This window comes from Lithobates pipiens, unplaced genomic scaffold, assembly GCF_037356315.1.
Source record: "Lithobates pipiens isolate NorthernLeopardFrog02 unplaced genomic scaffold, aLitPip1_a1.2 Scaffold_8, whole genome shotgun sequence".
In the NCBI taxonomy this organism is placed as follows: Eukaryota; Metazoa; Chordata; class Amphibia; order Anura; family Ranidae; genus Lithobates; species Lithobates pipiens.
The window spans coordinates 107,266,654-107,292,877 of record NW_027507903.1 but is presented as its reverse complement, the minus strand read 5'-3'; the positions used below and the strand labels follow the sequence as shown (position 1 = coordinate 107,292,877).

General features: G+C 45.7%; 1 protein-coding gene across 3 annotated transcripts in view; it reads right to left on the bottom strand.

Moving 5' to 3' along the window:
* Positions 1 to 7,606: 7,606 nt before the first annotated feature.
* Positions 7,607 to 26,224, bottom strand: part of TRIP4 (thyroid hormone receptor interactor 4) — an 84,450-nt gene continuing 65,832 nt past the window's right edge. For all 3 annotated transcript variants that reach the window (XM_077472884.1, XM_077472883.1, XM_077472882.1), the window contains exons 11-13: positions 22,055 to 22,146; positions 19,972 to 20,074; positions 7,607 to 7,832 (exon numbers count right to left, since the gene is read on the bottom strand). In XM_077472884.1, coding sequence (XP_077329010.1) covers positions 7,756 to 7,832; positions 19,972 to 20,074; positions 22,055 to 22,146 — 272 coding nt within the window. In that variant the 3' untranslated portion in view covers positions 7,607 to 7,755. The remainder of the gene's footprint in view (positions 7,833 to 19,971; positions 20,075 to 22,054; positions 22,147 to 26,224) is intronic.

Genomic DNA, 26,224 nt, shown 5'->3' with positions numbered 1-26,224 from the left:
AAAACAGGACACAAAGCCCCACAGACAGACCTCAATCTTGTGTATGTTTGATGTGCAGCAATATAACCATTATGAGCAGAGATGTCACCAGACTCAAATGATGTGCATTTCTGCTGTGCAACACAAAACCAGAAACTACAGACCACCTTCACTGTTGTATTTTTCTGATCTGTAGCCAAACAAAGCAGTACCTTTAGTATATAAAAGGACAGCAAACAAGCTTCAGTGCAGTGCATTTCTGATGTACAGCAATATAGTCCTTATTAAGCAGAGATGTCACAAATCTCAATGTGTATTTCTGCTGTGCCACAAAAACATCCCCGCAAGCACAAACCTTCACTACTGAGGTCTACTGGTGTGCAGCCAATGAGGAGTCATGGTCTATCCCTTTATGAAATAACCAACAGGCAATTTATTTCATAGGCATAGCCTGGGCTGTAGATACTAAACCTCACCACCAGTGAAGGAACAAATCCTAAAATGGTTGGACACCCTACTATTAGTAGTAGTTGTCCTACCTTACCTCCATAGACTGAGCAATCGTTAGCCAGCACATATCCAGGTGGTGCTGATTAGCAACTAAAGTCTCAATGAGCCCAGCCCTAGAGACTAATTTAAGACCTCTCTAGAAGAGGTGGTTACCAGTTTAGCCTGGGAGGTAAATAGCTATTTGCAGGCTTCAATCAATTATGTAGCTCTTGCATAGGTTTGCACAGAAAATCCTCAATTAAAAGGATGTAGGGAGCGATCTATGGAAAATCGCCTTTAGATCTGCCACTGAGTGGATTGTAGCCCAAACCAATAAAAAAAGTTTTTTCTTACCTCCTACACTATAATATAACCACAGTGTAAAGGTGGAGTGGGAGGTTGGAGCTTATGAAAGTTAACTATAGCAGGCAACCCCCAAAAGGAGGATCTGTGACAAGGGAACCCCTACTGTGCCACACAGAAGCTTGGTCTCTGCCCATCCTTGAATGTTAGGTCAGCTTTTAAACATTGTGAAGCAACTTCAGATTCCTAGCAGCTGGGCTAATAGGGCCGGTAACCTAGTGCACCTGCTGACCAGGGGAGCTTCTGAATCCACCAACCACTGCCCAATTAATAACTTGTTCAGTGGTATACCTGGCCTGTAAGTAACTTTGTATCTACCAGGTCCCCTCTGTACGTTATATTCATCCCTACTAAATGTACCACAACTGGGCATGTAGGGAGAGGCTGGCAACCTACTGCTGCGATAACCACAGTGTCTCTGCTGTAAGAGGGAGCTGTGGCTGGTGGTTTTAGCAGTGGCGTCTGCGCTATTTGTATCCCGACCCCAGGTTCTGCACTGCACCAGTCAGTATATACACGGGGAAGGGGGAGCAATGGCCTACCTACCTACCTCTTTCTCATCTGAGGTGGTTTAGGCACACTCGTTCCTCTGCATCACCTGTCCACCATACAGCTTCTCTGATGTAAGAGGGAGCTGCAGCTGGTGTTTTTAGCAGAAGCTTAAGGGCTATTTGAATCCAGACCCCAGGTGAGATCTCAAATGCCCAGAAACCCTCTGGCTGGAATTGGGGATTTTGCAGCTAAATTCCCACGGCAAAAGGAAAGTAAAGTACTCACCGTTGTAGTCTTCCTCTTTTTGCCACAGCCAGCGGGCTTGCTTTTCCATCCTTATGGTCCACACGCAAGGAGGATAGCCGCCAAAGTGCTCCCCCCCCCCCCAACTGCTGTCCCCATAGGGAGGTGCCAGGTTAGGCTGTGTCCTGCACTGTACCAGTCAGTCTATATACATGGGGGGGGGGGCAATGCCTTCCATTCCTCATTTCCATCTTCATATCTGAGGTGGTTAAGGCAGACATCCACCGTAGTAAACTGGTGCCTCCTCGCTCTAGAGAAAGGAGGATGTGGGCGCCTGCTCCTACTGACTCTCAGCCTTCCCTCCTGGGTAAGAACGCCGCCGCCATTTTCCTGAAGTTTGAAAATGACGCGGGTGCTTGTTGCCACGCCCTCTCCGGCAGCCCACGCGAGCTACCGGGGACCCAGGAGTCGGGGACAAGATCCCCCTGGAAAGAACCGATGGCCAGCACCCCCGTCTGAACAGCCACCTGTACAGGTAAGGAGGGGGAGACAGGATAATGGCCCCTGAAGTTCTGGGTACACCACTGTACCCAGGGTCCTTCAGCTCTCAGGGGGGCTCTTCCAATTTCTGCTGCCCGCCCTGAGGAAAAGATAGGGGAACCCCCCAGGAAGGACAAGAATATCCTACCAGACCCAGAGGCTTCCCAGGCTTGTGGTCCGGCTCCCAGGGGGGAGACCACCAGCCCCAGGCTTCGGGTCATTTGGAAAAAAAAAACAAACAGTTTCGCTGTGTAGGGAGAAACACAATCAAAAAACTGAGGATCAAGGGGAAGGGTGGGGACTTAAAACAGCTGTCGATTGATTGTGTTTCCTGTAGGGAGGAGCCTCTCATCTCTCAGGTGTGCCGTCCTGGAAGATGACTTGAGAAAAAGACCTGTCCAACGATCCATCCTCACCTGTACTGGTTCTTCGCCAGTCTTCAGGTCCCTGGCATCTTTACTAAGGGAAGCGGGCCGTGACTCCTTGCAGCTTTACAGCCGGCTTCCCACTGCACATGCGCAAGTGGTGCTGCACTTTGTGAATGGACCTGGAGCCTTCCCGTACCCGTGACCTGTCCTAGAAGGTTGCAGGAAAGGAGTGGAGGGGAGGGGGAAGAACTTCCGTTGCGACCACCTAGGTGGTCAGAACAGAAGTGGGAGCAGGTACCTGGTAAAACTAGGGGAAGGAGGTGTTTAACCACTTAAGCCCTGGAAGGGTAACTCTTCCTGACCAGGCCATTTTTTGCGATACAGCACTGAGTCGCTTTAAATGACAATTGCGTGGTCCTGCAACACTACCAAAACAAAATTGATATAGTTTTCCCACAAATAGAGCTTTCTTTCAGTGGTATTTGATCACCTCTGTGGTTTTTATTTTTTGCGCTATAAACAAAACAGACTATTTTGAAAAAAAAAAAAAGAATAAATATCCCTCAAAAAAATATATAAAAAACAAAAAGATGTCTTCATCAGTTTAGGCCAATATGTATTCTACATATTTTTGGTAAAAAATAAAATAAAATAAAAAAAAAAATCACAATAAGAGTATATTGATTGGTTTGCACAAAAGTTATAGCGTCTACAAAATAGGGGATAGATGGCATTTCAATTATTTTTTTTTCTTTACTAGGAATGGCAGCGATCTGTGATATAAATAGATATTGATTACTGTATACTGAGTACTGTATACTGTATAAATGTCACTGGCAGGGAAGGGGTTAACACTAGGGGGAGAAAAAAGGCGTTAAATGTATGTCCTAGGGAGCGATTCTAACTCGGGGGGGGGACTGTCCGGGGAGGAGACCGATCATTGTTACTAAGCAGTAGGAACAACAGATCGCTCTCCTCATCCCTGACAGAATGGAGATCTGTCTGTGTACATTGACAGATCTCCATTCTCTCAGGAGCAATCACAGCTGCCGGTCATGCTCAAGGGCTCCTACGTCATGCGGCGTGCGCACTGTATACTCCGCAGAGTGCCCGCCGTACAGCAGGATTCACGCAGGAGTGCCATTCTGCCGCTATCAATCAACGGCGAGCGGTCGGCAAGCGGTTAAGCAGAACTTCCATTTTAGGGTAAGGTTCCACTTTCAGGACTACTTCTCAAGTGGAGACTTTCATTTAGCATAAAACACCCTTTTTGATGTTACACCTCTCATTCTCCCATCTCAAAAAAAAAAAAAAACTACTACTTTCATCTGATAGATGCAAAACACTTTGTACTGCTACATGATAGGACTTAAACATTCCCTGCACAGGAAAAACAATCTCAAATAAATTACTTCATTCAAGACCCCCATCTGGTCACTACAGTCTATAGGCTACGTATTGTTTACATCTGGTGCGAGTTTTAATGAAGTGAACATTGCGCAAGGGCCGACCATTTTGTCTGACATTCTTTAAACCATTAAAATTCGGTCAAAATGGTAATCAACTAGTTCTTTCCTGGCAAACATTTAGAAAATTCCCATTGCTCACAACGCTGGGGAAGAAAACAGTTTTGTCTCCCAGCTAAACTGCCGGTGTCCTGAAGAAAAACAGGATAAAAGTAGCTTTTGCTTTGCTCACCCCCACCTCCGGGAACAGTGGAGCCCAATGTCAGGCTCCATCCACTTCTGCCATCCTGGTCTGGTGGATAACATTTTCGTTGGCATCAATCCATGCAGATGCTTGCCCTTCTACCTTTGATGTGGAGTCATGCCAGGAACAGCATGGCGTATGGAGTTTGGAGTTGAAGCCTCTTAACATCTGCAAATCTCGCTCTGCGGCGCTGTAATTCCACAGAGTAGTCAGGGTAAAAAGAAACACATTCACCATTAAAGTGTACGTTGCACTGTTCCCTTGCCTTTATAAATGAAAGGAGTCTGGTTAGAAGGGTACTAGGTGGAAGACCTGGTGGGAGAGGTTTTGAGCGGACACACAGAGTGCCATCCACAGAGTACAATGAGTACAACGAGGTGAACACATCCCTCCCAAAGACCTCGAGCAGCCATTTTTCCACAAATTCTCTGGGGTTCCTGTCCTCCGTCTTCTCCGGGAGCCCCACTATTCGCACATTGTTCCTCCTCAGATGGTGCTCAATATCATCTGACTTAAGCTTGGTTGCCTTCTTAAGTCTCACTGTGATCCGAGTGTCTCTGATTAGGGGAGCCAGTTTGTCTTCTATGTCGCTGATGCAACCTTCTGCAGCAGTGGTGCACACTCTAACCTTTATATGTCATGGCGGATAAAGCCCAGTTTCTCCTTCATGCTGCTGCTACGTATGCAGACGCTGTGCAATTATGTATAGCTCTGAGGAGGTCTGCCAGGGCGAGTTGTGCTGTCTCTTCATCCCCGCCTCCTCCACCTCAATCTCAGGGAGAGCCGATTCCTGTGTGGCAGAGGGGGCCTGGGAGAGTTGCTCCCCCACCAGTGCTGCATGTAATATAGCTGGAGTGGCATCCATATCTTCCTCCCCCTCTCTGCCCCATAAGCTCAGAGTTTTTGTGTCCAATACAACATGTCCCGGGGGGCCCTTTCCGTTTGTCTTGGGAGGCTTACCCGCATCCTTCGGCTTTTCAGCTCCACGTGAGCACCTGGAGAGGGAGGCTGCGGCGCCATGTTGGAATTTGGACAGACCCCCCCGTCTCCGTCTGTTTATGGGTCTTCATGGCGTCCAGCAGGGTTGTGGACCGAAATACGTTTTCGCAAGCTGAGAGCAGGATCTAGGACGGGAATTTCGTTGAGAGACATCCTCTCACATGCCACTGCCCCTTTTTTCCCCTACATACTTTAATGCTAAACTGTCAATAGCCTCTGTTATTTCATCTGTTAAATAGGTCTGTTCCTTACAGACACACAGCTAAACAAGTAAAAGGGAGTACATGCTCCCTAGCAAAAAGGATCTGTATGGGTTTCCATGTTCTACAAAACTCATGGAAGAACGCTGCAGTTTATTTGTAATATTATACAAAAGGATGCTCTTAGCCAAATATGCAACACGTCATGGCACTCAAAAAGATACCATCAGACCCTTGATATCACTGTATATTGCCACACAGGCATTTCAAAACAAACAATTTATTGAGGCGATCAAAACTGCTAAAAGGATACTCACAAAATGCAACTTGTAAAAGCCAATAAACCACCTAATGCTATGTAGTGCAGGATGCATGTACTCCAATTAAATCCCTCTGTGATGTCAAGCTGACACGTTTCAGAGGCGCACCCCCTTCCTTAGAGCTAAGCTTAAGCTCTGAGGTGGCAGAATGACAGCAGGGTGTAATTGGAGTACTTGCATCCTGCACTGCATGGCAGTGCACAATCCTATCCAACCATGGAGGACCTCTTAGCACTGGAAGTGACTGCCCCTAGGTGGATGAGTCTGCAGGACAAGTCAATACAGTCCTTAAACAAGGACAGAATGTTTTTTAATCTTAAAAGGAGTCTAAATTGGAATTGGACAAATGGAACTGCCTTTTGAAGGAGGCCAACATCAGCCTCAAAACATTCATGTAGAAGCAAAGAGAAGGGCAATTCTTGGACTGAAGAGTCTGTGTTTGAGAGCAGTAGGTTTTGAAGTTTTTTCTGAAAAAAAAAACCTTGCTTTAACTGTGTCATGAACAAGATCCAGATAGTCCAAGCAATGAGCTGGTTTCAGTGCTTCTGAAGGTTCAAGGTCTGGACAGTTTGGGCTATATTTTTAGTCAGAACTTGTGCAGATTTCATCCCGGTACCCTATAAATGGAGATGCAACAAGCGCGTATCAAGGTTAGCATAGGGACTGGAACCTTGGGGAACATTAAAAGTGCATAAGATAGGTCAAAAGGCAGGGCCACAAAATGGGAAAGTGTTGAGTGTCCACAGGAGAGTTAAATAATTTATGATCCCCTGGAAAAATGGTTACTTCCAAGTAACTAAGTTTGAAAGGAGGCCAGATCTCTTCTCATAGCCTTTGCCCAATTAGCTAGAGTTTGCCCTTGACTCCTCAGGTGTATATTCCTCTGTTAAGGACTCCACATCAGATAGTCTTGGCAGGTGAAGGCTTGTGGAAGTACACTTGGTGACTCTACAGTAAGTGTCAGCAATCAGTTGCAATTTGGCCCATAAAGTCATGACTGAGGTAGAATCCTACCAGGATAGAACCAGAAAGAAGGAGGCCAAGGCTCCAAGGATGGCAGACTCAAGCAGAGGACAAAGTTCCAGGCTGTCAGGGTCAGGCACTTTAGGGGGAACAATGCAGGCAGCACCAAAACCTTTAGTGGATTGTGAGCCAGAAGCACCCAGTAAAACGAGATTGCAAGACGTCTGACTCTAGACATGAGGAACAATGCAACATGGGCACAATGCAGCTCAGGGTACAAGGCAAGGCCTTTGGTACTCACTAGCCAGCTGCCGCAAGCCAGCCCAGCACTTATTCAGGTCAGTGCGGAAAAAGAAATACTAATAGCCTAAATGTTCAAACGAGCCATTTGGAACTAATAGCACTGCCACTTATCCCTTCCAAGTACAGTAGATCCAATTCTAAGATTGACTATACTTCTAAGCAAAAAAAAAAATCTCCCCCATATTTTAAGATTTATGCAGCTAAAGTTAAAGAGACTGTCACTAGGGACAGGGAGGGAGCAAACCAGCAGCTAGAGGTACCTGCACATACCTGCAGTAGCCTTCCCGAACTGCAAGTCATGACCAAAACTCAGGCCATTCTGACAAGTGGATTTCTTGTTGTATGCATATTTGGCAGTCTCAGTGGGCACTACATTTTGCTGTAAGGGTGATTCTGCAGTTGGCAGGTGTGACAATTCCACATTTCCTCTAGAATGTAAATTTTGCTAGTTAAGGATAAAATGACAGCACAGTAGAAAACTTCATCCATGATCTGCATTTCTCTATGGCAGGAGGGGGCGGTAACAGTGATGCAACTTCCTTATCCAACCCCTTAATCACAGATCACTTCCTATAGAATTTGATAACCAAGAGGACAGGAAGTTTCATAAATACAAGTAATAAGGACAGCAATGAGATGCATATAATAAAATATGTTTTAATTTTTTCTGTTGGTTTACAGAAAGTACTTGGTCCAGCATATGCAAATACGGCACTGATTACTATATTTATTAAGCCAAAATATGGCTTTTTTTTGTAGAATTCCATCTGGCTCTAGTTGCTGGTTTCATTGTTTCGCCATCTTCTCTTTTCTGAGCATTAACCCTTTTTTGGCCCCTTGGTGAATTTTAGAATCCAGCTTCCCTAGAAAAAAGGAGCATTAGTATAGCATTAAATTTATCATAAAATGAGCACACAAAACCAACAGGAAAGGTTAGCAAGTAAAACAGATGCATTTGCTTTTTTTCCCCCTTACGAAAATACCTCTGCTATATTTTTTGTTAATAACGCTTATTGCATTTGCCAGACACGAATAGTCATCTGTACAGAAAATAAACCAAGCGAGACAAACTGATTCTATATGCATTTATAAACTAAAGTAGAAAATACTTCTGAAAATAAATCAGCTACTGGTAGATCCATGACTTGTCCTATTTTAACATGAAATTCCACTTTTGTTGAGAAAAATAAATAAAAAATCCAAACTGAATTACATACATTGCAAGCAAGCTTATTGCACTTGTCTACTTGTTACAGCTTGAAAGAAACCTGTGAAGAGTTCCTAGTTTCTGCATATCACTCAATTTCTGCTTGCAGTGTGCCTAGTGGAAGGGTTTTCCTGCTACAGATGCATGAAGCGTCTCAGTGTTCTAATAAGAGAGCAACTGCTATATTAAGATCTGGTTAACACTAATACGGCTTTGAAATAATGCTACTTCAGCAAGATTTCAAAGATGCAGATCAGTGCAATTTGCACCTCCAATTTCATCGGGCTTGCAACTTCATTTAACAGAAGTCTATACAAGTCGCAATGAAATCCCAAAAAAGTAATGCAGGAACCTTTTTCAAAGTCGATGCGACTTGAGTCGCAACAATTTTAACTATTCCATTGCCAGCAGTGGGTTGCAACTTGTAATGTGATTTTGAACTGTCAAATGACAAAAATCGCACCACTGTGAAACAGGGCTTAAAGTTTAAGCTAGTCAATTTGAATTGCATTCTGTATTTATGCAGTGGACAAAAATCTCCAGGTGCCCCACTTATAATGAAGCCAACTTTTAATTTGTTCGTTTTAGAAAATCATAGCTGTCTGCAGATGGATATAAAAAAAAAAAAAAAAAGCTAAAAATTTAAATATTAAAAGCATAACTAAATCCATCAATTTAACTGTTTGCCAAAGCAGTTACATTCAAAAGCGAGATAACTGTTAAAGCGGGAGTCCACCGGGACTCCGCGTTTTTTTTTTTTTTTTTAAAAGCCAGCAGCTACAAATACTGCAGCTGCTGACTTTTAAATAGTGACACTTACCTGTCCAGCGCGCCCGCGATGTCGGCACCCGAAGCCGATCGCTCGCTCGTGCCGCCGCCATCTTGGGTATGGGAATCAGGAAATGGAGCCTTTCGGCTTCATTTCCCGGTTCCCTACTGCGCATGCGCGAGCCGCGCGGCGCAATCCGGACGGTCCCCGCTGCCTCTGGGAGCTGTGTGTTTCCCAGCAGGCAGCGGGGCACTTGCTGAAGGGGGCGGGCGCTTGCGGAAAGGGGCGTAACGTACGCCCCTTTCCGCAGAGAGCTAGCCCGGAAGTGGGTGCAGTTACCTGGATTATCCAGGTAACTGCACCCCCCTCCCCCCTGAAAGGTGCCGATTGTGGCGCCGGAGGGGGGGGGGGGGGATTCCGATGAGCGGAGGTCCATTTTAGGGTGGACCTCCGCTTTAAGCCGCATACACATGATCGGATTTTCCAACAACAAATGTTGGATGTGAGCTTGTTGGTGGAAAGTCCGTGTATGTGTATACTCCATCGAACATTTGTTGTCGGAGTTTCCGATTGTGTGTACACAAGTCAGTCGGACAAAAGCCCACACATGCTCGGAATCAAGTACGAGCCGGAAGCGATCGGTCTTGTAAAACTAGCGTTCATAATGGAGATATCACGTACGTCACTACATTTGTAATTGTTGACCAACATTTGTGTGACCGTGTGTATGCAAGACAAGTTGGAGCCAACATCCTTCGAAAAAAAATACACAGTTTTGTTGTCGGAAAGTCAGATAATGTGTATGGGGCATTACAGTTACTAGGTTGCTGGTTACTAATGTTAGCTTTGAACCAAACTGTCAAGGCATCAAATGACTAGTTTCATAGCTCACCACATGTGCAGCACCCTGACAACTGAAGATCAAACCGAGGCTAAAGATAGCAGCTTCCTTTTAAGGATAGGAGGGTTTAGTTCCACTTTAATGCAGAGTTCCACCCAAAATTGGAAGCTTCGCTTGTCGGCTCCCCCCCCCTCCAGTGCAACATTTGGCACCCTTTGGGGGGTAGCGGATACAAAAACAGGTACCGGCTCCCACTTCTGTGTAAGGCGCCGCAGCATCCTACGTCATTTACAGCCTTCCTCCCCCGCCCCCACCCTGCCTTCTAGGAGATGCTCACAGGTCCCAGAAGACAGCGAGACCATCCAGAAAGCTCAGCAGGACTCGCGCAAGTGCAGTAGAAAACAGGTTGTGAATCCACATGGTTTAGTTTCCCGCTTCCCTTAGTAAGGATGCCGATGCTTGCACCTGGAGCCGATAGGACGGCTTCAGATGCAGACATTGTGGGTTTCCTGGACAGGCAAAATGTCCTCAAATTAAAAGGTCAGCAGCTACGGTATTTGTAGCTGCCGACTTAATATTTTTCTCCCCCAGGCTGGAACTCCACTTTAAATGATATAGCATTCATGAACTAAAACATTTTTGTGATGAATTTGTCCTGTTCGACAAAGTACATAATACAATTTCTACGTTGGAGCTGTCATTTAGGTTATCTCAGCATGGAGGTATCCAGCAAGCACATAACTAGGACAATTTAAACTCCTTGTCCCATTTCACTTATTATTATACAGGATTTATATAGCGTTGACAGTTTGCGCAGCTCTTTACAACATTAGGACAGATAGTACAATTACAATACAATTCAACACAGGACGAATGAGAGTGCCCTGCTCGTTAGAGCTTACAATCTAGGAGGGAGGGTAAAGTTATAAAAAAAAGGGTAATAGCTGTGGGGGTTGAGCTAATGGAGAAAATAATGCAGTTGTTAGGTGGAGGCAGGACAGGCTTCTCTGAAGAGAAAAGTTTTCAGGGATCACCTAAAAGTGGATAAATTTGGAGACAGTCTGACATATTGGGGTAGGGCATTCCAGAGGATGGGTGAGCCTCGGGAGAAGTCCTGGAAGCAGATATGGGAGGTGATGAGAGAGCAGGTCTTGGGAGGAATGAAGAGGGCGATTAGGTTGGTATTTTGAGACTAGGCTAGTGAGGTAGCTGGGGTCAGAGTTGTGGGTGGCTTTGTAACTTATTGCTAGCATTTTGAATTTAATTTGTTGGGCGAGTGGCAGCCAATGGAGGGATTGGCAAAGAGGGGTAGCAGACACTGAGCGGTTTGCAAGGTGGATGAATCTGGCAGCAGCATTCATGATAGACTGAAGGGGGGACTGTGGGGCCAAAAAGAGTTCAGAGTCCAGGATAACACCTAGCATGCTGACATGTGGGGATGGGTGGAAGGTTGTCAAGGGAAGAGGCACGTGGGGGAGGAATTATTATAAGCTCGGTTTTGGACAAGTTGAGTTTGAGGAAGTGGTGTGACATCCATACAGATATGTCTGTTAGTAAGTTAGTGATGCGTTAGGAGACTGATGGAGTGAGTTGAGGGGTGAAGAGATAGATTTGGGTGTCGTCAGCGTAGAAACGATGATATTAAAAGCTGGGAGAGGCCATCAGCTGACCCAGGGAAGAGGTGTAGATTGAAAATACAAGAGGTCCAAGAACAGAACCATGGGGGACCCTGACAGAGAAGGGGAGAGGAGTGGAGGAAGTAGAATTATTAGTGACACTGAAGGTGTGTTGGTATAGTCAGGATGAAAGCCACTGAAGAGCACAGTCACGGAGACTGAAGGAGTAAAGTTTTTTTGAGGAGGAGAGGGTGGTCAACCGTGTCAACGGCAGCTTAAAAGGTCCAGAAGTAGGAGTACAGAACAGTGTCTTGGTTTTTGCAGTTAGTAGGTAATTTGTGAGTTTTAAAAGAGCAGTTTCTGTGGAGCATTGAGGGCGAAATCCAGATTAAAAGGGGATCAAGAAGGTTATTCTTAATGAGGCGATCACTCAGTTGGATGTATATTTAATTTGCTGTGCAGGACATGGAAAAGCATGCACAGAGCTAGGGTTTAAAGATGGCTTCCAGTAGTCCACTTTAGTCAATAAATCTCCACCCCCTTACTACAATGTAATGAAGTGTCTGTTCCTTCCTTGCAATGTGTTCTTTGCTTCAGTGGGTCAGTACTAAAACTGGTCTCCATGCACAGCTGCAGCAATCAGATTCTAACATCAGCTTGTTCAATTAAGCTTTGAAAAAAAAAACAAAAAAAAAAACCATGGAAGCTGGCTGGTTTTTAACGCAGAGCTGCAACAGAATTTGCACTCTCTAGCTTTAGTAAATCAACCCCTGTGCTTTGCAATTCACAAAATTGATTGAGATAAAATTATATATGTTAAATAGGGTTTTTTTTTTTTCAACCAAGTGGAGTTACCCTATAACACAAAGAGACTTACAACTTTGCAGGCAACGTGTGTGCAGCTGAGTTTCCAATTCTATTTATCTTCTATATCTATTACAAGGGTTTTGGATTATTTATTTATATTGTTTTATGAAGCAAAAAAAAAAAAAGGATTGAGATCTTTTTTTTTTTTTTTTCAAATATAAAAACTTTATTCATTTTTAGAGATGCCCAACATGGGCGTTAACAAAACATATACACAAAAGGGAGGGAGGGAGAAGACAGTAATACATAAAAATGGGGTGCATATACATATTACATATTTAACATATACATCTCAGATATGTCGATGTATTTCTGAAAAAAAAAAAAAAAAAAAAAAAAAGGAGGGGGGGGGGTTTGGGGGGTTAGTTCTGGTTGATTCTGGACAGCCCTGGTTTTGGCGCTTGCCCAACTAATGGCCTCAGCGCAAGGTCCTGAGGGAGGTACCCTCCGTCGAGAAGATGAACTGGTGCCACAGTGCCCAGGTCTTTGTAAATTGTTCGTGTTGTTGTCTCGCAGTGAGCACCAGGTCTTCCATTTTACTGACGTCTTCTACTTTCTTAATCCAGGACGCCACCGAAGGTGGGGTTTGGCTTTTCCACTGAAAGGGGATACAGGATTTAGCGGCGTTTACCAGGTGGCATACGACCGATTTTTTGTATTGTTTAGTGGACATTGTGTTTACGTGTAGGAGGAAAAAGGCCGGGTCATCTGGAATAACGTATTCCGTGAACTTCTGAATAATGGTCCTTACTGTAGACCAGAAATAGGATAGCTTCGAACAGGACCAAAATATATGTACAAAGTGCCCCTTTCCCTCCGACATCTCCAGCAAAGCGCCGAGGTGTGCGGGTAGTAGGTATTAAAGTTTGGGGGGTGAGATACCACCTTGTCAAGAGCTTGTAGTTAGTTTCCTGTACTTTCGTACAAATAGAGGATTTTAGGGCAAGTGTTATGATACGTTGAGTCTGGTTCGAAGTAAACGTACAGTTCAGTTCCCTCTCCCATTTTTTCAGAAAGGCCAGGTGCGCGTCATCTCGGGGGGCGACAAGAAGGTTATACATTGTGGACAACGTTTGCGGGAGTGTGCCCTTTTCGGAGCAGTAGCCTTCAAAGGTAGTCAGGGGTTCGGCAAACCCTTGTGGGGAGGGCAAAGAGGCAAGGAAGTGTCTTAGTTGGACGGCGGTCCAGAAAGGTAATTTGAAAGGGCCCATGGTATTACTTAATACCTCTATGGAAGGCCATGAGTCACTAGTCCGGAAGTGTCGTGCCTGTGTGCAATTTATAGCCGTCATAGCGTTCCTAATGTGGGGGTCTAGTCCCGGAGGGAATAGTGGGTTCCCTATAATAGGGTACAGTAGAGAATTGGGCTGGGATAGTGAGTGTGTAGTACAGGATTGTGATCCCACTCTAAGTGTTGTCCCTATCAGAGGGTGTGTGCTCACTCCCGTTGCGAGATGGGAATAGCACCAGACAGCCCCTTGCAGAGGAACTTGTATTTGGGCTTGCTCCAGCTGTGTCCACAGCTTCAGCTCCTGATGCCTCCACCAATCTATAATCCTACCAAGGTGTACAGCCTGGTAGTATTTCCTCACATCCGGGACAGCCAGTCCCCCATTAATCTTGGGTAGGGAAAGCAGGGTTCGGGATAATCTCGGTTTTCTATTAGCCCATATAAATTTAGTGAATTGACTGTGCACCTGTCTGAAAAAAGAAGTGGGGATTGCAATTGGTAGTGCCTGCAGTAAGTATAGGAATTTGGGCAGAATGCACATCTTAATAAGATTGCACCTGCCAAACCAGGAATGTAGGCCTTTATTCCAGGAGTCAAGTAAGGCTCGAGTTCGGGTCAATAATGGCGGGAAGTTCATTTTAAAAGTGTGGTTTAAATTTGCTGGGACAGAGGTACCCAGATATGTCAAAGCTACGGACGCCCATTTAAAGTGGAAACTAGATCGTAGAGCCTGCAGTACTGTTCGCGGGATCTCAACACTCATGGCCTCTGACTTATTATAGTTAATTTTGAGATTGGATATCTGCCCATACTCCTCAAATTCCCGTAAAAGGTTTGGAAGGGAGATTACCGGATTTGAAAGGGAAAACAACAAGTCATCTGCATAGGCAGAGACTTTGTACTGGATATCTCCTACCACCAGGCCCTGGATGTCTGGATTGTTCCGAACTTTACACAGAAAAGGTTCCAAGGAAAGAGCAAAGAGCAAGGGGGAAAGCGGGCAGCCCTGCCTAGTCCCATTCCTGATAGGGAGGGGGTCTGAGAGAATCCTATTTACTTTGACCTGAGCTGTAGGAGTAGTATAGATCTGAGCAATCCATCTGAGCATTGTTTCACCTAATCCTATATGGCGTAAAACCGTGAACATATATTCCCAATTAACCCTGTCGAAGGCTTTTTCGGCATCAGTGTTTAGAAAAATCGAGGGTGTACTAGTTTGGGTAGCTACATGTATTAAGTTTAGAACCTCAATCATGCTATCCCTAGCTTCCCTGGTAGGGATGAAGCCCACCTGATCCAAGTGGACTAGAGACTGTAAGTTACGGACTAAGCGGGTCGCTAAAATTTTGGTGAACAACTTAAGATCCGTGTTTAGGAGAGATATCGGTCTGTAGCTGCTGCAAGCTAAAGGGTCTTTGCCTTCTTTGGGGATGACCGTGATATGTGCCCGCATAGTATCGTTAGAAAAGGTCGCTGTGTTCCCTATATCATTAAAAAAGGATACCATCTGGGGGCAGAGGGAAGGGAAGAGTGTTCTATAATATTGGAGGGTAAAGCCATCAGGCCCAGGAGCTTTCCCCGGTTTGGTCAAGTTGAGTGCCAATTCCAGTTCTTCGGGGGCTATTGGGGCCTCCAATTCGGCTACAATTTCCGGGGACAATGTAAGCATCTGACTAGCCGTCAGATAAGTTTCTATCCTGGATTGCATTCCCGATGGTGTCTGCAAGTTGTACAGGGTTTTATAATATTCTTGAAATGTGTTTGCTATTTGGTGTGGCAAGCTAACCTTCACATTCGTCTCGGTCTTAATATGGGGGACGTAAGTTTGCCTCTTAACCTCCCTGACTGCTCTTGCCAGAATGCGCCCGCATTTGTCCCCTGATTCGTAGGCTATAAGCTTACACCGTAGCATCGCGGCTTTAGCTTTATAACCGAGTATATCATTAATCCGGCTCCGAAGGGAGGACAGTTCAGCCTCCACCAATGGGTCAAGAGAGTATTTATGTTTTAGCTCTATAGTATGAAGACTGGACAGGAGCGAGTCTAGCTGTTGCCCCGTTTCTCTCTTTATACGTGCACCATGTTTGATAAAGATACCCCTGACGACCGCTTTATGTGCCTCCCACACCGCTCCCGGGGAGCAGTCGGCTGTTGTGTTAGTTTGGAAATAGAAAGTTAATTCTCTGGCCACTTCCTCCATGACATCCGAGTTCTGAAAAAGGCTCTCATTTAGACGCTAAAACCGCATCCTTCGTGAGGGGTTTGTGGATAGAGCGTAGGTCAAAGAGATCAGGGCGTTATCCGACCACGTCCTCAGGCCTATAGCGGAGTCTGTGACCGCGTGCAGTTGACTATGAGGGATTAGAAAATAGTCTATTCTTGAATACACTTTGTGGGGAGGGGAATAGAACGTGTAATCTCGTTCATTTGGGTGCTGGAGACACCACACATCAATTAACTGTGTATCATGGAGATGTTTAGTGATTTGTTTACGCATTCTCAATGTCATGGAGGAAGTCCCCGAGGAGGTGTCCACAGTAGGGGCTAAGGGTACATTCCAGTCTCCCCCCAAGATCAGCTGACCCTCCTGAAAATTAATCAGTTTAGAGAGAGTGTTTTGCATAAAGAGATCCTGACCTTCGTTGGGGGCATATATGGTCGCTAGCGTCAGTTGCGTTTCTCCGATAAGCCCTTTAAGAAAGACATACCGCCCTTCTGGATCCACGAGAGAATCGCGATGATTCCAGGGTATCCTGCTGGAAAGGAGAATGGAGGCTCCTCGGGATTTAGTCTTATTGGTAGAGTGGTATGTCAGGGGGAAGAATCTGTTTTTGAAGACTGGCAAGCGGTCCTCTTTGAAATGAGTTTCCTGGATGAAGGCTATATCTACCGGGTCTCGTTTCAAATCCTTCATAAGCATACGCCTTTTCTCTGGGGTGTTAAGACCCTTCGCGTTTAAAGAGTAAATCTGCAGGCTGTCCATCTTCAACCAGAAAGAAGGGAAATAAAAAAAAAAAAAAAAAAAAAGGGGGGGGGGGGGGGGTTGTGAGTTAAGGAAAAGGGAGGGGATAACAACTAACCTCAAGCCAGATGCTTGAATTTGCACTTCTCAACCGATAGGCCAGCACGCTCCTCAACTGCTATGTGGGGTAGTGGCTGGAACGGGCTGCGGAGGAGTGCTCCCGACCCCCCCCGCCCGCCGGAGCTCCGGGATCATTATACACAGAAGCCGCCTCGACTATGGACTCCCCCCGTCCACCCCCCCAGCCCCCAACACGCAGGTAACAAGGAGAGAAAAAATATGAAAAATGGGGGGGAGGGGAGGAGGAGGCGAGGGCCGCCAGTTCAACACTCCGGGTCACCGTGCGCACCGCACTGTGAGGGTCTAGAGTCTCCTCACAGCAGTAAGGAGCTAAGTAGCAACCTCACTACAGCCCACTAACAATAGACTCATCCACAGCCGGCGTAGAAAAAGGTGGATCTCGATGAAACACAGAGATCGCCTACCGGCCCAAGTGGCCCCATTCGTTGGATTCGACTGCAGGCCCCCATACAAGTTTGGGGGTCTTAGCTATGTTAAACAACTTACCCAGGCAACCCCTCACCACCCAAAGCCTCCACTACATCACAGCTTTGGCCCAGGGTGGAATGCTCGCCCGAGCAGCCGCCCCATAACCGACCTTCTTTCAAGGGGTATGCTGCTGAGCGGCGACCCCCCACAAACATTCGAGGAGCTACGTCGCCCTGTACTCGGCAGCGGGTCAGCGCATGACGTCAATCACTATATTAAGGAATAAAACGTATAACCAAAAGGCATATAAGCAACATGTAAATTATACAAACATATAAAGATATAACAGGAGGGGAGCAATTGTGGAACTAGTTTATCCCACCCCTGCCCCCCTCAGCCAGGTGTCCAATGTTGGGCGGTCCCCTCATAGGTGAGGAGGGGAGAGAAAAGCCTGCCTCACCCCATGGAACCGCAGCCTCTCTCCCCGAGCCCAGGGGAAGTGTCAGCTGTTTCATCTCCGGGTGTCATACAAGATTAAGCCCCACCCCCTCCCACGGTCCCCAGTACGAACCCTATAGGGACCCCAGATACTCGACACCTCCGCATAAGTTCAGCAGCCGCATTTCAGTTGATGCATCGGTGCAACATGAGAGCATTCAGAGGAAGGGGGGGGGGCCGCGCACCAGGTGTGGTGGGAGAGAGAGATATCCCCTGTCTCGGGGTGCGAGGCAGCCAGGGGGGGGGGGGGGGGGGAGCAGTCATTATCTAGTCACAGCAATAGGCCGTCCATGAACCGTCAGCAGGTTTCGTTGAGCGTTGACCTCCATTGCTCTCCCCCCCTCCCACCCCAGCAAGTCAATGTCGCCTGCATAGAGGAAATGACGAATGTCCAAAAACATAAACATAAAGGGCCCGGGGGGGGGACAAAATTCAGCCAGGGCAAGGGGAACACCTGTATGGTGGTTCTAGTCTCCCCCGTAAAGGGGAAGACCCTAACAACTCACGTGTCCCCTCTGGAGTAGCCACCCGTGACCGTCGGCGCTGCCTCTGAAGTCTCGGCCGAGTATTCCCCTGCGATCCAGCGCGGCCTTCCGGCGGCGGAAGGAACATCAGCCAGTTTTGTACTCTGAGGGGTTCCATATCCAGAAAGGCGAACAGATCAGGTAAATCTCTTGGGGAGCGGAGGTAAAACGACCGTTGATCCCTCCGGAATGTGACCGATAAAGGGTATCCCCAGCGGTAGGTGGCTCCCTTCCGACGGGCTGCATCCAGCACCGGGCGGAGCATGGCTCTCCTCTGTAGTGTGGCTCTAGACACATCCGGCAAAATCTTGATCGTCGCTCCATCAAAGTCCGTCTCACGCGCTTCCCACGCTCTGCGGGCAATTCGTTCCTTATGGGAGTAGTGATGAAGACGGAAAACCACATCCCGTGGTCTGTTGACATCCTGCGACTTCGGTCCCAACGCTCTATGAATTCGATCAAATTCCAGGGTCGGGGGGAGCGGGTCCCCCGGTAGCGCTCGGAAGATGGCAGTGGCCGCCAGGTCCTCTGGTCCGGTCGCCTCCGGGAGGCCGCGCAGGTGAAGGTTGTTCCGTCTGCTCCTGTCTTCCATCTCTTCCTGGTGTAATTGGATTCTCCTCTTCCTAGCGAACATGCCTCGAGCAAAAAGTAAAAGTTCAGATCATAGTAGGCTCCGATAGCTGGGAGAAGGCCGGGAGCTCGGAATACAAGCGTCTTCACCCAGCCATGCCCAGGCCACGCCCGGATTGAGATTTCTTGTACAAAAAGGAGAAGGTTAAGTAAGGGTGGGCAGCACTGAGAACTCAAATGAGAAACATCTACCGTATATACTCGAGTATAAGCCGAGATTTTCAGCCCCTTTTTTAAGGCTGAAAGTGCCCCCCTCGGCGTATACTCGAGTCACCGCCGTCTGTCTACCCGATCAGCGTGTCGTGCAGACAGACGGCGGCCATTCCACTATTCAAAAGCCACGCCTCCCTGTCTGTGATAGGCGGAACACTCAATTTCCCAGCAGTCAGTGGTCCGCCTATCACGGACATCCGCTCATCCTCATACTACGGACGAGGATGAGGGGGGATGTCCGTGATAGGCGGAACACTGACTGCTGGAAAATTGGGTGTTCCGCCTATCACAGACGGAGGCACGGCTTTTGAACAGTGGAATGGCCGCCGTCTGTCACAGACGAGGAGAAGAGGTGCGGCGATCCTGGCATGGCCGCCATATGTTTTTACATGCAGATCGCTGCAGAAGAACACAGGCTGCAGAAGGACAAAGAGGCACAGGACACAGGTAGGCTGGACACACAGGGATGGACACACAGGGATGGACACACAGGGATGGACACACAGGTAGGCTGGACACACAGGGATGGACACACAGGGATGGACACACAGGGATGGACACACAGGGATGGACACACAGGGATGGACACACAGGGATGGACACACAGGGATGGACACACAGGGATGGACACACAGGGATGGACAGGCATGTCTCACCCTCGGCTTATACACGAGTCAATACGTTTTCCCATTTTTTTTGTGGTAAATTAGGGGCCTCGGCTTATATTCAGATCGACCTATACTCGAGTATATACGGTAACACCATCAGTATCTAAGAGAATTACTGGATATGGGTGGACTCACAAATTAAATATTAAACCAATTGATGTTTGGGCATGAAAGCAATATATTCTTGGTTAATAGTAATAAAGCAGTGGCTTAAGGAGCCTCTGTCACTTTAAGAACACTGACCGCTGCAGAAAGGTATAAAGCGCAGGCACTTAGAGGTACATGCAGAAAACTAGCAGCAGATTTTGGTATCCCCTGCTTTGCTCAAATGCCAGATGGGGCAAAAAGTTTCAGTGCTTCGTTATAAAGCTAAAGCTTGCCAACCCCTACCATGACATGCATCAGGTGATTGAATATGATTACTTACAAATCTTGTGTTGTCCCTTAATGGGAAATTTAATTGGCAGTTCTTGAGGGCTGGTACAAATAAATACAAAGGGTGATGCCGATTCTTGGCGAAGTGAAGGATACTGCAAGTAAAAGTAGAATATTCATATAAAAAAAGCACAGCAGTGTATCTCGCTATCCTGTCATTTCCAAAGTAAAAGCCTATGGGTAACCAACTTATCCTAAATACAGAATCAATCAAGAAAAAAAAAAAAAATACCTAAACCAATTTACCCTTTGCTAATGAAATTTTTTTTTTTTTTTTTTTATAAAAAAGCATTTTTTTTTGTTTCTTGATAATCAGGTAAACAAATATTTCCTAAGTCTTAATTTTAGCTCTTCCAATAAGTTATGAAAGTTCTATTCTGTATAAGGCCTGGTTTACACTAGTGCAATTTCTGATGTGGCTTGAGTCACAGTATCGCATGACAATGGAAGCCATATTGTTTTCAATAGTGGTCGTTCACATCAATGCAGTGCAGCTGTGATGCAACTTTGGGGAAGGGTCCTGTGCTAATTTTGTGCTATGCGGTGCAATTATGTGGTGAATATTACCCTGTTGCCCTCACAAAAACAACACATGATACAAATGTTATAAATTGAGTTGCAGTTCAGTAAGTTAAATAAGTATTTGAACCCCTACCAACCAACAATAGCTCTGACTAACACAGACTGGCTGCAGTATGTGCTCATGTGCTACACATTAGTCATGTCAATTTAAGGTGGTACTCCTAATGGCAACTCATTATGTGTATAAAAGACACCTGTCCACAGAATCCCTTTCTTCCATTCCAACTTGACCATCATGGGCAACACCAAAGAGCTGTCAAAGGATGTCAGGGACAAAATTGTAGACCCACACAAGGCTGGAATAGGCTACAAAAAGCTTGGTTAAATTAAAGAAATACAAAATAACTATCAATCGCCCTCAATCTGGAGCTCCATAAAAGATTTTGCCTCATGGGGCAAGGATGATCATGAGAAAAGTAAGTGATGAGCCCAGAACTGCACGGGAGGAGCTTGTGGATGATCTCAAGGCAGTTATGACCACAGTCATCAAACAAACCATTGGTAACACAAGAGGCCACCATGGATTGAAATCCTGCAGCACCCGCAAGGCCCCGCTCCTCAAGCAGGCATATGTACAGGCCCATCTGAAGTCTACCAATGAGTAACTAACTGATTCAGAAAAGAATTGTGAGAAAGCGCTGTAATCTGATGAGCCCAAGATTGAGCTTTTTGGCATGAACTTGTGTTTCGCGAACGCAAAAATGCTGACTATGACCCTAAGAACACCATCCCTACAGTCAAGCAGAGGTAGAAACATTATGCTTTGGGGCTTTTTCTCTGCTAAAAAGGTACAAAGCTGACTTTGCAGCATTGAGGGGACAATGGATGGGACAATGTATTGTAAAATCTTGGATGAAACCCTTCTGCCCTCTGCCAGAACACTGAGGATGGGTCGTGAATTGGTCTTCCAGCATTACAATGACCCATAAGGCAACAAAGGAGTGGCTCAGGAAGAAGCTCCAGACTAAGCCTATAGAAAATTTATGGAGGGAACCAAAACTGAGTTGCCAACGACAGCCAAGAAACCTTAAATATTTAGAGAAGATTGGACCAAAATTCCTTCGGAGATGTGTGCAAACCCAGTCACCAACTACAAGAAACATCTTATCTCTGTGCTTGTCAACAAGTACGAAGTCATGTTTTGCACTGAACTGAAAATCAATTTATAAAACATTTGTATCGTGTTATGTCTGGATTTTTAGTTGATTTTCTGTCTCAATCATTTAAAATATGCCTATGATAAAAAATTATAGCCCCTTCATTTCTTTGTAAGAAGGCAAACTTACAAAATCTGCAGGGGATCAAATAATTTTTTTCCCCACTGTAGATGAACTTTCTGGTAATGGCATAGGTTTAGAATACTTTATATTTAAAAAAGCTCTCGTCTCACTGAATAAAATAGCTTGAAACATTTTGTTCTTCCTCCAGAAGCATAAGTGTCTGTCCTTCCAGATTTGTTATTGCATGCAAAAAGAAAGATGGGGCCAAATTACCTGTTCTTCAAACTGTTCATGTGATAAGCAGTCAGCAACTTCCACACAGCCCAGCAGACAGCCAGTTGGATAATCCTTGGGAAAATGAATACCTGAAAATGTACAAGCAGTTTAGTTAACAGTAAACAAAAGACTAAAAAATATATAAAATAAATAAAAAATAGTGTGCTATAACTCATGATTACTAAATTATCTATAAGCATTATCAATCATTATTTTAATTTTATTGAATGAATTATGCATTTTTTTTTATAACGCATATAAGTAGGAAGTCTAAACTATTAAATAAGACAGCAATACTAACTCTTTATTTAAATCAGTTAGCACAAAAATGTATTGGTTAAAACATGGACCACCACACTGCCTTTAAATAAATGCATACTAGCATATTCTGATAGACTGACCTTAAACTGGTTGTAAACCCATACAGAACACTATTTGCTACAGGTAAGCCTATAAATAAGGCTTACCTGTAGCTACCCTGGATATCTCCTAAACCTGCAGGGTTTAGGAGATATTCCCTGTATCAGCATGGGCCAACGTCATCGTCCCATGCATTGCTTCAGCTAGTTTGCCGCTGCCGGCAGCTCCCACATGTAAGCACGGGAGTGACAGCATCTTAGCTCCGGCCAATCACAGTGCTGGAGCCCACCATACCTGGAAGTAACTCCGGGAGCTATGTCGCCGGCTGGAGTGGTGTACGGGGACCACTACGGGGGGCTGTGATCTAAGGTGACTATTTCATAATGAGCTTTCATACTAGCTCATTATGCCTGTGTGCAGTGTGTGCAGTGCGCTGTCATCACTTTCATCTTCACCCAGTTTTCCTTCTGTGTTTGCGCTGTCCAGCTATTTAAATGCATGCGCACAGGAGTCAAGGTTGCGGCAAAGCACTCTAAATGGACAGCACACTCAGCATGCTGTCAATTCAGAGCCGAGTGTTCATGTGCCGGGGAAGTCACTGGCTGCTTCAAGCGTTAATATCTCCTAAACACTGCAAGTTTAGGAGCCATTCACAGTACCTACAGTGTGGGAAAAAAGTATTTGATCCCCTGCTGATTTTGTACGTTTGCCCACTGACAAAGAAATGATCAGTCTATAAATTTTAAACGGTAGGTTTATAACAGTGAGAGAAAAAAAAAAATTACAAAAACACACACACACACACACACACACACACACACACACACACTTCAAAAAAGCTATAAATTGATTTGCATTTTAAAATGAGTGAGATAAGTATCTGATCCGCTATCAGCAAAATTTCTATCTCACAGGTGTCTATACAGGTAACAAGCTGAGATTAGGAGCACTCTTAAAAAGAAGGAGTGCTCCTAATCTCAGCATGTTACTTGTATTAAAAAAAAAAAAAAAAAAAACACACAAGAAAAAAATTAATAAATAAAGACACCTCTCCGCAGAAGCAATCAGATTCCAATCTCTCCACCATGCCCAAGACTAAAGAGTACAGCTATTTGAAAGTTAAGGATGCATGCAGGAGGCATGTATATGCTTATAGTTCAGCACTATGCCATTACTTTAAAATTGATGAAAGTGGGTTTACATCCACTTTAATGACTTGGAAAAGATCTGCAAAGAGGAGCGGTACAAAATCCCTCGGGAGATCTGTGCAAACCTGGTGGCCAACTACAATGTCTGACCTCTGTGACTGCCAACAATGGTTTTGCCTCCTGTACAAATCCATGTTTTGCGAAGAGGTCAAATACTCATTTCACTCATGAAATTGATTTATGCAAATCAAATTATAACTTTAAAAAAATTTGTTTTTATGGATTTTTTTTATTTTATTCTGTCTCTTACTGTTAAAATAAACCTACCATTAAAATGATAGACTGATAATTTCTTTGTCAGACAAATGGTCTCTACCCTCCCCCCCGCCGTACAGGTAAGCCTTATTATAGGCCTAGTCAAAAAGGTATGTGAAGTTAGACTGACGATACCATTGATAATCAGATCATTGAAATTTTTAAATCAGAGATACCCTGATGTGTGGTTAATCCCAAATCAGACAAAAATAGAATTTTTGTAGTCACTGTAAAATCCTTTTCTCTGAAGTTCATTGACAGACACAGCATCTTCATCTTGATCTTAGGGTTATATCACCACCTTCAGGAGAGGACTAAGCAGAACATGTAAAAACAGCAAAACTGCACAGTACCGCCCAGGGGGCGGTCCTAATGGCTATAACCCCTCACACTGTATCCAGCAGCTCAGTTCGTCAAAAAGCAGTACAAACATAAATAGGAGGGATGGGTGCTGTGTCCATCAATGAATTTCAGAGAAAAGTATTTTACAGCAAGTAAAAAAAAAAAAATCCTATTTTCTCTTTCGTTCATTGACAGACACAGTATCTTCATCTTGACCTTAGGGATGTCCCCAAGCAGTGTAAAAAAATAAAAAAATAAATAAAAAAAAAAAAAACACGAGGGGTGGGAACAGCAAGAAAATAACTCCACCTATACCAACCAGAGCTCCTCAATGGAGGAGTTGCAACCTTAAATAGCCACCCACCTGCAAAAAGTTGCGGCTGAAGCAAGCATCCGAAGACACACTCACGTCAACCTTGTAAAATTTTGTGTGAACGGACGACCAGGTTGCTGGCTTTCACACCTGGGAAACAGACCACGAATGTGCAGTGACAGAAAAAGGGAGCGCCCCCTTAAGGCAGAAGCCTGAATCACCGAGAAATGGTGGCCAACGAGACAGCCAGGCCCTTCTTTGGACCAGCCACCGATACAAACAGCAAGTCCGACCTCTGAAAGGGAGCTGTAGCAGACATACACCCGCAGAGCACGGACCACGTCCAAGGAACGCAAAGCAACCTCTTTGGGGTGTGATGGCCGAGGACATAAGGACGGAAGCACAATGTCCTCATTCAGATGAAACGCTGAAACAACCTTGGAAGAAATGAAGGCTGCGGGCGCAGCACCACCTTATCCTTGTGGAGGACCAAGTAGGGAGACTTGCATGACAAGGTCTGCCAACTCAGAAACCCTCCTGGCAGATGTAATCGCCACTAGAAAGCACTACTTTCTGAGAGAGTGTGTCAATAAGGGGTTCTCCGTAATGCTTTCAAACGGTGGTTTCTGAAGCACCGAGAACACCAGATTCAAATCCCATGGAGGCAGCGGTGGTTGAACCGGAGGGGCCACATGTCAAACCCCCTGAACAAATGTACTCACCAATGAATGAGTCGACAAAAGGTGTCTGAAAAAAAAAAAAAAAAAGACAGCCAAAGCTGATACCTGCCCCTTAAATGGTGCTTAAGGCAAGTTTCTGATGCACTCCCGCTGCAAAAACAACAGGATCCTGGAAACTGAATATGTACACGGATGCCACCCTATCTCCTCTCACTTGGAGATGTAGGCCTTCCACGTACGATGATAAATCTTCTGAGAAGATGACTTCCGTGCCCTAAGCATAGTAGAGATTACCAAATCCGACAGACCTCGGTCCCTTAGCAACTGGCTTTCAATAGCCATGCCTTTAAAGCCAGCGACTAAAGCAGGATGAAGTACTGGACCTTGAAACAGAGGGTCCTCTAGCATAGGCACCCGCCAAGGAACATCTGCCACCATTGATACTATGTCAGCGTACCAAGGATGCCGAGGCCAATCTGGGGCAATCAGAATCACTGCAATCCCCTGGGCCTCCACTCTTTGAAGCATACGTGGTAGAAGTTTGAGTGGGGAGAAAGCATAAATCAGCCGATAATGCCCCCATGGAGCCACCAACGTGTCTGCCGCATCCGCCCAGGGATCTTTTGACCTGGCCACAAACCTCTGTACCTTCCGATTGAGTCAAGAAGCCAGGAGATCCACATCTGGCGTGCCACACCTTAGGCAAAGGAGCCAAAACAGATCCAGATGCAGCAATCATTCCCCTTGGTACGGCATCTGATGACTTAGGTAGTCTGCTTGCCAGTTTTCTACGCCCAGCATGTACACAGCCAACAGAGCCGGCACACTCCGCTCTGCCAACCAAAGGATGTGAGTGATCTCCAGTGCTGCAGCCAAGCTTTGTTCCTCCTTGATGGTTGACATAGGCCATCACCGTGGCGTTGTCCGACTGGATCCTAACCGGATGCCCCTGTGACCATGTGGAGAGGCACCGCCTGATTGCCCGAAGCTCCAGCACATTGATCAGCAG